Genomic DNA, 12,968 nt, shown 5'->3' with positions numbered 1-12,968 from the left:
GATAACTCTGAACATGACACAACACAAGATCATAAACTTAAAGCATTGAAATTGGGAGTAGGGTTTTTTTTTTTTTTTTGGTAATTTGAGTTGGTGGTTATTGAGCATAGACTTCATAGATGACAACATTGCATGGTAGTGTCAAAATGTTGGGCACGCCTGACTAACAGTTATATGAAGAGAATAAATGGGAGGAAATAAGAGAGGCTGAAGCTTCTTTACACATCATGCTTCTCTGCAACCTTCCCTCAGCCAACATCCCCTGGTCCCACCCTAGGCTGGGAACTGGAGACAGAGCTGAATGAGAAGCTGGCAGGAGGCAGGGCAGAAAGGACAGGTGTGTGGAGTCAGGGGGAGACAGAGAACGAAATGAAGATGCAGTCTAGGTTGAGGGCAAGGGAGGGAGGATGCAGCAAGAGGACTCTGAGGTACCAGCTATACAGCCGGCTTAGGTACTGGTAACGTCTTCACTGGTGAGGAAATCAACTAGGAGGCGAGGTTTTGGGTGCGTGCTGCCTCCCCCTAAAGTTGAGCATTTAAATATGAATCTTAGAATAAAGGGTAGACCTGTTGGTCACATGAGTGAATCCCATGAAAGCTTCCGGAACCTGGTTGTGACCAGCCCTGGAGTGTGTCTCCAAGCAGCACGGTTCTTCTCCACATAGGCCCTTTCATCTGAGAGTGGCAGCCAGGATGGCAGGCTTCACCCCCACAGGCCCTGCATGCTTAGTGACATCCTAGCCTTGGCTTGCTGGGGGTTCCGCACGAAGATCCCTGGAGACAGGGCATCCCACCTGCCTGGGCAGCTGCCTACTCCGTTGCACCCCTTTCTGAACCATGCCACCCAGAAGAACCACCCAGAAAAAAATCCATTCATTCCACCACCTCAACAAAAACAAATCTGGCTGAAGTTAACCTAGACGGGGAATTTCATACTTGTGCTTAGCAATGACTTTCAAATGCCATGTTGTTGGTTCTGCTTCAGGTCTGGTCATAGCCTGGTTATTTCCCACTTGGGCCTCCTTTCCTGTGCCCCACAGCCAGTCTTCTGTGGTCTGGCAAGAGCCCCCAAGGCTATGTGGGAGAAAATTGGGTCTTCTTGCTCCACAAGCAGAGAGACATGGCACCGTGCATGCTGATGGGGTTCCAATCCCCACATACTCTCTTTCCCTAAAAACAGATACATTCATAGAGAATAAAAGGCCACCAAGGATCCTGAGTGGCCCCCAAACACCAGTGTTTAGTTATTCTGTGTGACTGGCTCACAAGGTTCTCAGATCCAGCAGCTACAGACAGGGAGGGCACGGGAAGGAGATAAAGATTAGAGTCTGGGTTACAGTGACTTGAGATGCTGAGACACCTACATGGAGATATCAAGATACATGGCCACACACCCGAGTGCAGATGCCACAGGCATTGGCCTAGAGACATCCCATAAGCTTTAAATTCCATTCAGGTGCTAGTAGCTATTTGCCATGGTGGTGTTGGACTTAGGGCCTTGTCAGAGAAACACGTTAACATAGTTTGTCTGAAATTTCAACACAAACTCCAACCTCAAAGCCTGTGTCCTGAAGACCAGGGTCTATGTCTTTGATAGAAGTGTCTATCCTAAACACAGAGCTATGGGATAGAGTGCATTTGGCTTGATTTGTGGCTTTTCTTTTTTTCTTAAAAACAGAGTCTTGGATAGCTCAGACTGGCCTCAAACTCAATGTGGCCAACTCTGAACTCCTGATCCTCCTGCATCCTCTTCCCAAATGCTGGTTTGTAGGCCTCGGCCACCATGCCTGGTTTATGCAGGGCCATGGATCAAGCCCAAAGCTTCATGCATGCTAGGCAAGCACTCTACCGACTGAACAACAGCCTCAACCCTGCGTATATTCAATCCTTAAGTATCCTTCAGCCATTCTGACCTGAAACCCTCAGCCCATGAGGCTAGGAAGAAATGTATTCTTTCTCACTGCAGAGGTCTTGTTATCCAGCTCGGCCCTATGGGGCCTTCCATCTAGAGGAACACCCCTCTCTCCCTGTCTCCAAGAATCTTCTCTCCTCCTGATTCAGAGCATCCCTTCACAAAAGCCAGAAGCACCCTCTAAGCCAGGGCCGGGGTTGTTTCTGTGCCCTGTACTTGACTCCTCAGTCCGGGATGCCCCATGAACAGCTGCTCAGTCAGGGAGAAGGCGAAGGAAGCGCGTTGGGTTGATCACTTTCTTCACTGCTGGGTTGAAAGGCCTGACAGAAGCAACTCAAGGAAGGACAGGTTTGTTTTGGCTCACAGTTTGGGGGTACAGTCCATGACATGAAGAAAGACGTGGTGACAGGAGTTTGAGGTGGCTGGTCACATCATATCTGCAGACAGGGATTGGAGAGCTGAGTGCTGGTGCTTGTTCACTTTCTCCACGGGATGGTGACGTGCACAGTTAGGAAGGGGCTTCTTCCCTCGGTCACCTCAGTCTAGACACTCCCTCCGTCATGTTCAACATTCTAACTCCAAAGTGACTCTTGCTCCTGTCAAATTGACAGTATCAACTGTCACATACACCAATTCTAATTTTACCATGAACTGCTCTGCCTAGCCTAGGCTCTGCATATCTCCCCCTGATAGGTCTGAGAATTCTTGAGCCGATTTGAGGCTGACTTTGCACAAAGAGCAGTACCTTGAAAGGCAGTCACACCCTGTCCCTCAGTGCCCACCCCCCCAGCGCCAGCATGGAGCCTGCCATGCAGGGAGCAGGCAAGGCAGACGGATGCAAATGCTGTGCCAGGAAATTTTATGTCAACTTGACACAAACTAGAGTCACCAGAGAGGAGAGAATCAGTTGAGAAAACGTCTCCATAAGACTGAGCTATGGGCAAGCCTCTAGGATGTTTTATATCTTTTCGAGGATGGAAGCTCCAGACAGGATTTCTCTGTATAGCCCTGGCTGTCCTGGAACTCATTCTGTAGACCAGGCTGGCTTTGAACTCACAGAGATCTACCTGCCTCGGCTTCCCGAGTGCTGGGATTAAAGGTGTGTGCTATCAATGGCATTTTCTTAATTAATAATTGATGGGAGAGAGCCCAGCCCATTGTGGGTGGTGCCACCCTGAGCTGGCAAGTCCTGAGTTCTATAAGAAAGCAGGCTGAGCAAGCCTTACTTAAGGAACAAGCCACTCCTTGAGTAAGCAACACTCCTCCATGGCCTCTGTATCAGTTCCTGACTCTAGGTTCCTGTCCTGCTTGAGTTCCTGTCCTGACTTCCTTTGATGATGAACTGTGCTGTAGAAGTGTAAGCCAAATAAACCCTTTCCTCTCCGACTTGCTTTTGGTCATGGGGTTGCGTCACAATAGTAACCCTAGGTAGGGCAAATGCCATTTGCAAAATTCAACCAAGGGCCTGGAGACACAGCTCAGCAGTCAAAAGGCCTTACTGCCCTTGTGGAGGATCAGAATTCAGCTACCAGCACCCACATCAGGCTGCTTACACCTGCCTTAACCCCAGGCTTCGGGGGATCTGATGCCCTCTCCTGGTCTCTGTTAGCTCTTGCACACATGTGTGCTTATACTCACACAAACTCACACAGACACATAAATAAAATTTGGGATTTTGGTTTTGTTTAAGGTTGGCTTTTTTTGTTTGTTTTTCAAGACAAATTCTCACTACGTAGAGCAGGTCAGCCTGGTCCTCATAGAGACCTGCCACCTCTGCCTCTAGAGTGCTGGGATTAAAGATGCACAGCTCAGCTTTAAAAAAAAGAAAAAAGAAAGGAAAAGAAAGAAAAGAAAAAGAAAACAAGGAAGAAAAGAAGCCAGAAGTGGCACATGTCTTTGATCCCAGCACACAGAAGGCAGAGACAGGAGGCAAATCTCTGTGAGTTTGAGGCCAGCTTGAAGTTTCAGGACAGGGTGGTTACTTAGGGAAACCCTGCCTCAAAAAAAGCGGGGGGGGGGGAGAAAAGAATTAATTCATCAACAAATACACATAGCTTTCTGTCTTTGTGGAGGAAGCAGACTTAAGAGAAGTGGGCAAGAAGGCAGAGCCCGGGGCAGAGAGACACAAGCGAAGTTTGCAGTGGATTCTGCCAGTACCTCAGACCCCATTTTCGTGCACAACCAAATATGAGAACCTCAGATTCAGGGCACAAGGCTGGCCTGTGACTTGGAGCCTTCTCTTTTGATGTCCAGGTCATTCAGGCCTGGGGACTGACAAGGGTGGAGGGCAATGTAAGTTGAGAGAGGCTTAAACATGTGGAAGGAGGCCTGGATCAGCAAAAAACGTGTAGTGATGTGCCTGTGGCCACACTGAAGCACACAGGTGTGAGCGGTGGCTAGGGGGTGAAGGGTGAGGCTCAAGTGAGCGGTGGAAAGAAGTTGAAGGGACATCATAGCGCCTGCGGTTGCCAAATTTAGCCTGGAATATCCTGACCACAACAGCACTGATTTTTACCTTGAGGGTTTTGTTTCACTTTACAGAACACTGTGATGCATTGGGGGGGGGTTGAGGGAGGCGGGGAGCTTTGTGAGAAAGCTCTCGCCTTCAGCCTTATCTTTCTCCCAAGTCTGAAGTTTGTCCCAGGAGGGACTCTTAGCTCGGAGAGGACATAGGAATGAGGAAATAAATAGCAGTGGGTGAAGGGTGTGCAGCATGGCCTGGCAGAAGGGAGAGGGTCTCTCCACCATATCCTTCCACTAGTCTCGGGGGGGGGCACTCTGTAGGGATGGATGAGTGAGCTCAGCCAGCTCTGCTGGCGGTGGGGAGCTGGCGGCCAGAGGCCGTGTGCGTATACACTGGCTTTCCTTCTTAATGAATCCATTCTGTCTTCCTGTCTAGGTCCCCCTGGACGGCGTGGCAAGCCTGGACGAAGAGGCGACCCCGGTGAGTCGAGTCTTCTTAATTCCTAAGCCTCCTAAGAGACGCACCATGGACCCTGCTCCCAGCTGGAGGTGTCAACCACCTATTTCCTGGTCCTGGATCATGTCTTCCTTATTAAAATGCCAGCTACTACCTCTGGGTCACCATGTCTCATATCACTTTCTTGGCATCCACAATCCCAAATTAGCCCCTCTATGTCCTCAGCTTCCCCCTGAATCTATCTCAGTTCTTCATCACCCACTCTGAAACAGTGCCCTTCTATGACAGCAGGCAGAAACCTTGCCAGCTCTCTGCCATGGGACCGTCACAGGATACAGGTCCCCGGTAGGTCTCAGCTCCCTCCCAGACTCCGCCCCTCCTCCCTTTGGCAGAGCCAGAGGTTTTCAGCACCTTCCTCCATGCTAACCCCAGGCTCCTCTGCCCCAACAGCCACCTTCCCCCCCCCTTACCTTCATTGCATCCAAAATGAACATTCTCTGCAGAGCCCCTCAGAGCCTCTCCCTCTCCTCCCAAATCCTGACCACAGTTCCCTAAGAATCACCTCTCCTCACCTTCTCACATCTATGCTCATCATCTTGGCCAAAGTAGCTAACGGCAACATGGCTACAGCAAGACACGTCACTGCCTTTATCTTCCTTCCTTCTTCCTTTCATCCTTCTCTCTTTCTCCCTCTTTTCCTTCCTCCCTCTCTCCTTTCTTTCTTAGTCAGCTATCAGGGAAAAAAAGTCAGGGAACCAGAAGATGGCTTCATTGGCACTTGCTGCTCTTAAAAAGAACCCAAGTTTGGTTCTCAACACCTACATTGGGTGACTAACAACCACGTCTCCAACTTCGGGGGAATCTAGTGCCCTCTCCTGGACTCTGTGGGTACTACACTCACATGTACATACCTACACACATACACACACACACACACACACACACACACACACACTCATTTTTAAGTAAGTTTAAACGCTGATGAACCCCTTTGGTGTTCATTTGTACTTTCTTGAGAATACACAACATGTGTTATGCATGGATGTTAATCATCTCAGATCAACTGAATGAACTTCAGGCAACTATGTACGTAGACAAACATTCAGAGCTGTGGGTGGGATTAGTGTAAAGTCTGTGCATCAGATGACACATTTGCTGCCTAAGGATGTAGGATTCTATTTCTAAGTGTGATAGATTGATTATGGATAAGCGATCGGAATCCCTTCCCCCTGGGTGTCTGGTGCTGCTTCAAGAAGACACTTCCTGGTTATGTGCTCTCTGAACTAATGATCCCATGAGCGTGCATTAACTGCTGAGAGGTGCAGAATTGCTTGCTCCTCACTGCCTTTGTCTTCCTCAACCCTCACTGCTAACCCTGAGTGTTTCTGGCTCTCTCCAGCCAATTCACACGCACACACACACATGCACACACACACACACACACACACACACACACGGCACATCCATCACTGACCTCGACATCCCAGTCTCCACAGTTGGGTACCACTCGCCTCTTGAGTGAGTCTGCCCTTGGCCCTCGCTTCTGTCTCCATACAGCATCCCACTCCTGTGGCCCCAGCTGCCCTGGAACGCTGATGGTGCCTCCCTCCCTCAAGCCCCAGAGAGTATACATTCCCCCTCGAACACATCACCCTGTCTCCTCCCCAGACATCCCTGTCACTGGGAGACACCATCCAGCCACTCGTGGTAACCCTGATTCCCCTGATTCTTCCCCACACCAAGCTCGTCTCCGTCTCTTCATTTTATCTCACACCTCTGCTTCCTTCTCTGTCCTCATGGCCACAGCTTCCTATAGCTCTCACACCCACCCTGCCCCCCACATGCAGCCTCTTTCTGGCTGTCCAGGGCCTTGTGACCTCTGTACCTTTAAGTCCTCCTCCTGGACTAGACAAGCGTTTTTATACCTGAGCTCTTATGGTGTGTTCATTTCTCTTTATCCTCAAAAATCAGACTCAGGTGGCTCCTCTAAGAAAGCCTTCTGTAACCCTGTGCCTGGGGCTACCCCCACCTCCAGCATCTGGCATGTAAATACATGGCTAGTGTATGGGAAATCATGCCATGAACAACATCATGGACAGGAAACAATTGCGAGGAACAATGGGGCCAGAGGGAGCCCCCCAACAAAAGGACCCCGGGCTGGCTGGGCCTGACAGAAGCCAGCAGAGGTTCAATGGATGCTCCACTCTTCTCCTGAGAGCTGGGCCTGGGTTTCTTTTCCTTCTACAAAAGCCTTCCTGTAAGCTCCCAGGATTCATTGGGAGCCTGAGTGCCTGGCTCCTGCAAGCTGAAGGGGTTTACGTGTCAGGGAGCTAGTTCCCCTTCTTCTGCCTCGTGTGGCCGCCTGCAAGCCCTGTCTGGTGCTCGCCTCTTTCGGTTCTTGTCTTCTTCCTACAAAGGTTTCCTTGTCTTTCCCTGTCTACTCACTGACATTATTTTGGGAAGGAGATGAGAAACTCTGTAACCTTTTTCAGGACAAAATATAGTGTGCCTCAGTTTACTCAAAAAACAAAAATTACGGGCCGGGCGGTGGTGGCGCACGCCTTTAATCCCAGCACTCGGGAGGCAGAGGCAGGCGGATCTCTGTGAGTTCGAGACCAGCCTGGTCTACAAGAGCTAGCACCAGGACAGGCTCTAAAGCTGCAGAGAAACCCTGTCTCGAAAAACCAAAAAAAAAAAAAAAAATTACGGGTTAGGGAGATGGTTCTGTCAGTAAAACGCTTACAGCTCAAGCGTGAGGAACCAAACTTGATGCCCAGCACCCTTGTAAAATGCCATGGTGGCCTGCATTGGTGATCCCAGCACTGAGGAGACAGAGACAAGCAGACAGGTCCCTGAGACTGGCTGGCCAGCTCTGCAGAATTGGTGACACGTGCACACAGACACACACACACGCACGCGCACATACACACAGGCCAATGAAAAGACCCTGTTTCTATAACACTATGGATATTGACTAAGAAATGACACTTGAGGCTGACTCCAGCATCCACAGGCACGTGTACACATGTGCACCAGCACACATATGAACACGTACACACCAAACCCAGATACAAATCTCAAATGATATCACTCCAAAGAAGACCAGCAATGTAATGGTGTAAATGGCCAGCAGCAGCTGGGTGTGGCAAGCATGTAATCCCAGCACTGAGAGACTTAACCAGGATGATCCTAAACTCAAGGCCAGGCTGCTCTACATAGTGGTTCTCCGTCAGCCTTTCTCAAAAGAAGAGGAGCGGGGAACAAAAGCAAAAATGTCCAACTGGGGAAACGTTCTCCTCACTAATCATCAGGTGAATGCAAATCAGAAATGTGGGATGCATCACCTCGCCCCCTGGGGACAGCTGTGGCCAAAGGACTGAAGACAGCAAGCCTTGGTGCAGATGTGCAGAAAGGGAGTCTCCGCCCTCTCTTAGTGGAAGCACCTGCTGGGACTCAGTATGGAGTTTCCTCAAAGAGTTGTGTGACCCAATGGTACCAGCTTTGGGCATACAGGAGAAATGATGTCCCGCTGTGGGGGAGGGCCGTCTGCACACCCCTGTTGGCTGTAGCACATTTCACAGAAGCTCAGAAACATAGACAGCCTAGGGTCTGTCTGTTTCTGGGTCTGCTGCTCTGTGCCGGGTCCTCCAGAGCCCTACTTTTTACACAATCCCCAGAGGACTGCGAGATGAGAATTATATTCTTACCCCCGTTTTGCAGAATAAGAAATGAGGCTGCAAGGGAAACTCTGTCTTGTCTAAGGCTGACCACTGAACAAGCTGACATCCCCCTCTGCAGCCCTCGTGTGAGCTGTTTTTCTCTGTCAGAGCCAGCAAGAGTCACACAGAGCAGATGTCCCTCTCTGGTTGACTTTGGACGGACCTGGTGTTTATTTCTAGATACTTTCACATACATGTGCTTCCTGGTATTGTCACCGTCCGTTACACAAAGCAGGCCGTTTCCTGTGCCCCTGGGAGAAAGGCTCTTTCAGAGTGCTGGGACAGGATCTGACTGGAACGTTATCCTCCCACAAAGAGCACCTGCCATCCATGGGGCCAGTTCATTAGTCTCTCCCAGTCAAAACCTTTCCCTGGACAGTGTCCTCCCTGCCCTCAGTGTCCGCAGGTCCATCTGGTCCAAGTTGAATGGAGTTCTCACCTACTCCTGGCTAGTTTGCCACTGGAAAACCCAGCACAATGTCTGGTACGGTTGCCTGGGCCAACCTCCCTCCCGCGGCAAGTCTTTGTGACGCTGAATTCCAGAGATGAGATTTGTACCTGATGTTCCCATTTGTACCTGGTGTTCCCAAAAGGCTGGAAGCCTCTCTAGAGCGCCTTTTAAACAAGAGCATCTTCACTCTGTGGTCCAGTCAGTCTTGGGGCCATTGGCTCTTCAATGGGAAAAGACACAATGGAATTGTGGAATGACACACAGCCGTTCTTTTTCCTGAGGTCTCTGTGCATATATGTGCATATGTCATGCACACACTTGTATGTATGTGAGAGAGAATGTGATCTAGTTCCAGCCTGTGCTCAGTGTCTCCTGTGCTAGTGTTATTCTGGTTGCTTCACATGGATGTATGTACACACATGAGTGTACACTTGCACAAGCACATACACATGTGCATGCACACACACACACACACACACACACACACACCTTCAGTCCTCCTCAACATCCAGAAAGGCAGACATGGGTACTCGAAACATTCACAGACACTCACTCCCATCCTACTTCCCTTCCCCCCATCAGCTCACACTGCCTCTGAGTTTGCCTCACCATTATTCCATCTGCATAAAACTCCATTTAGAAACCCTTGGGTCACTCTCTTCCATAGAGAGTCCTGAGAAACATAGCAGGAGGTCTTGAGCTCATCCAAGGAAGGATTTGGTTTCTAAGGGTGTAGACCACACTGGAGCTAACTAATACGTGAACAAGACAGAAAGCCTGTTCAACCAAGGAGAGCAGGTAACGGGCAGATGAGGAGCAGTGTCTAAGACAATGGTAACAGTTGTGGGGCTGGTAACAAAAACAGCCACCACCTCCACTGTGTGGACCCTGCCAAGCCAGCAGACACACTCCGCGGGAAGATCAAACTTACCTTTGGGAGACATTAGAGAAATGACTGACCTTGGGGGAGCCAAAAGCTCCGTATGGACAGGGTGGGCTCCCAGACCCAACACCCACCTGTCAGCACCAAACAAAGCAGCTTACCCACCCAAGCAGTCAGTCCCCCCTACCTCCCAAGGTATGGGTGAACATGGCTCCCAGACTGGGAAGCCCTGGCAGGCCACAGGCACTCTGTAGACAGTCCTGGGACTCACCAAACCCCCTACTTCCTCAGGCCAAGTCATCTGGCTCTGACTTAATTGCTCCCACATTCTGGGGATTAGAACATGTGTTTGAAAGCTGTATGCCCAAGGGTCAGAGAGCAAAACACATTGTGGAGCCGGTTCGGGGTATGGGGTACCATGTGGTCCACTGGGGGACCTGAACCAGCCTCACTTTCTAAGCAGGGACCCCTGGATGACCTAAGCCATGTGGCCTCCCAAGCCATCTCTCTTGGGTTACCCACTGGGTACAGACCACAGAATCTGCCACCAGTGGCTGTGCCAAGCCAATAAACTCTATAACAAAGTGCAAAGAGCTTAACAAAGGTGCTGGCCCAATGGGCAGCTCCTGCCTCTCTTACTCTTGTCTCTTTAGTGCCTGTTTATTAGTGTGTGTACCTGCAGGCCCTGAGCTTGGTGGGCGTCAGGGAACCTGTCAGATGTCAATCACTCCAGGAAAGGCGAACAGGAGAGCTGGCCTTAATTGGAGTGGGTCAGTTCCTCTAGTAACCTGAGGGGCATGAACAGGAAGATGGGCCCAGCGGCAGGCACACGGACAGGAACAGACAGGCATGTTCATCGAGTCTCAAGACGGTGGTTAGTGAGTTTTTCCGTGGTGTTTTTCTTCTCTGGAATACAGGAAGCAAGGCCAATCACTGTGAGTTCAGAGTCTGGGCTGTTCATGCTCTGCTCGGGCCAGTCTAGACAGGAAAAAATGGAGCTTCTTTTATCAGTGGTGAGAAGATTAACACATCTAGTGAAAACTCTTGACCAAATCTCCTACCTTCGTGAACCATCTGTCACTCAGAAAGTCCTGTCTCTTCTCTATGCCAAGCCTCTCCAGACTCTCCCGTCTGCCTGATGCCTCTGCTGGGACCTGCCAAGGGTAGCAGCAGTGCACCCCAGTGTCTGCTCTGGCTTTCTTGCAGCCTTCATCATGTTGAATCTTCAGTAGCCCCTACACTGCCCATAGTATCAAGCCCTCCTCTCTCCATCACATGGAAACAGACCTTGTGCTTGGCCGGCCTTCCCTCCCTGCTCCATTTACATCTCAGGAAAAGTCAGGGATTTGGAAGCATATTTCAAACTCTGCTTCTCTCCATCCTGCCCCTACCCTGATCTCTGATTCATTTTGTCTTCCCCACCTAGTAGAGCCCTCTTCCCGAGCAGGCTAAGCCAACATAGGCCCCCTATTTTTGGTTTGTTTGTTTGTTATTTTGTTTTCTAAATGTCTATTGAAGGAACACTCTGATAGGCAGGGTTGTTCATTTGTCCTCACTGCTGGGTCCCCCTTCCTGACCCACAAGGCTCCCAGCTCCCCATTGGCCATGCAGACCTCCTCCTTACTCCTGTGACTGTCAAGGGCTGCCTCATCCTACTGGGTAGGGTCTGAGGTGTGACGGGAGTGGAGGAGTTGCACGTTTGGTGGAAGCATGCATTTGTGGGAAGTACATTGATTTGGGGAACTGAGAGACCATCTTCTAGGATACCCTGCCCCTTAACTGACTAGCCTTCACACACAGGGGACCCACCAATGCTGAGGTCCCCATGTAAAATGACTTTATATTTGCATATAACCTAACACATCCTCACAGATACATTAAATCATCTCTCAGTGCCTGACACAGTGTACATGAGATGCAAATTGCTGTTATACCTAGAGAATAATGGAAATGGCCTATTCAATGCAGAAACAATTTTGTTCAAGGATTGTGTGCGTGCATGTGCATGCGTGTGTGTGTGTGCATGCGTGTGTGTGTGCGTGTGTGTGTGCGTGCGTGTGTGTGTGTGCATTCATGTGTGTGTGCATGCGTGTGTGTGTGCATGTGTGTGCATGTGTGTGTGTGTGCGTGTGTGTGTGTGTGTGTGTGTGTGTGTGTGTGTGTGTGTGTGTATGAGCGTATATTCAGAGACCAGAGTCAGCATCAGTTATCATCTATGGGCAAGCCTCATTGTAAGCACCATCATAATTTCTAGACTGTTCCTTTGTTCCTTCAATCTCCTCATGTGCATCTAACCCCAGAACTGGGCTATGGTGATCCACCTCACCTCTACACGACCATAAATATCGCATGCCTTCATCCCCACCCTTCCCTCTCTACCCAAAATGTTTTTCCTCTTTATCTCTCTTCTCCCTGGTAAAGCCCAAACACCTGCTCGTTGGACAAGCAAGATCTAATTCATATTTAGCTTTCCAGAGTGTAGTGCGAATGAGTGCCATCCAGCCTCATGCAATAAACACACGAACCCATGCATGTGGGAACCATCATTGCCCCCCACACACACACGGCCACCCAGGCCCCTCCGAGGATGAAAATATCTCTTCTTGGTTCTGTGGCTGACCCTTGTCGGCAGGGCCATTGTGGGCAATTTTGTGACCCCATTGAAACCTTGAGCTGATGAGGGAGGGCATGGCCAGAGCAATGCTGACAGTGGCTCTTCTGCTTGTGTCTTGCAGGTCCTCCCGTAAGTGTCGCGGACTTGGTGCTGTTCTCCAGAAAGATAAGACATTTATTTGGTTCCGTCTATAAAATTAACTCCCATGGAATCAGCTTTTAGTGAGGGAGGCGTGTGGCTTAAACACACACACACACAAAAAAAAGGCCAGGGCTATAACTCAGCTGGTAGACTGCTTGCCTGGCATGTACAAGCTCTGTGTTTGATCTCCAGTATCACATAAAACACTGTGTGGTGCCAGGCGGTGGTGGCGCACACCTTTAATCCCAGCACTTGGGAGGCAGAGGCAGGCGGATCTCTGAGTTCAAGGCCAGCCTAGTCTACAAAGTGAGTTCCAGGAAAGTCAGGG

The 12,968-nt window shown here is 50.0% G+C and overlaps 1 protein-coding gene across 1 annotated transcript in view; it reads left to right on the top strand.

Annotated features, from left to right (window-relative positions):
* Positions 1-12,968, top strand: part of Col23a1 (collagen type XXIII alpha 1 chain) — a 284,377-nt gene that overhangs the window by 219,779 nt on the left and 51,630 nt on the right. Inside the window, exons 3-4 of the mRNA XM_038325420.2 lie at positions 4,812-4,856; positions 12,621-12,628. Coding sequence (XP_038181348.2) covers positions 4,812-4,856; positions 12,621-12,628 — 53 coding nt within the window. The remainder of the gene's footprint in view (positions 1-4,811; positions 4,857-12,620; positions 12,629-12,968) is intronic.

Source organism: Arvicola amphibius, chromosome 4, assembly GCF_903992535.2.
Source record: "Arvicola amphibius chromosome 4, mArvAmp1.2, whole genome shotgun sequence".
Classification (NCBI taxonomy): domain Eukaryota; kingdom Metazoa; phylum Chordata; class Mammalia; order Rodentia; family Cricetidae; genus Arvicola; species Arvicola amphibius.
The sequence above is the reverse complement of the archived record's forward strand: the minus strand, read 5'-3'. Positions and strand labels throughout refer to the sequence as shown.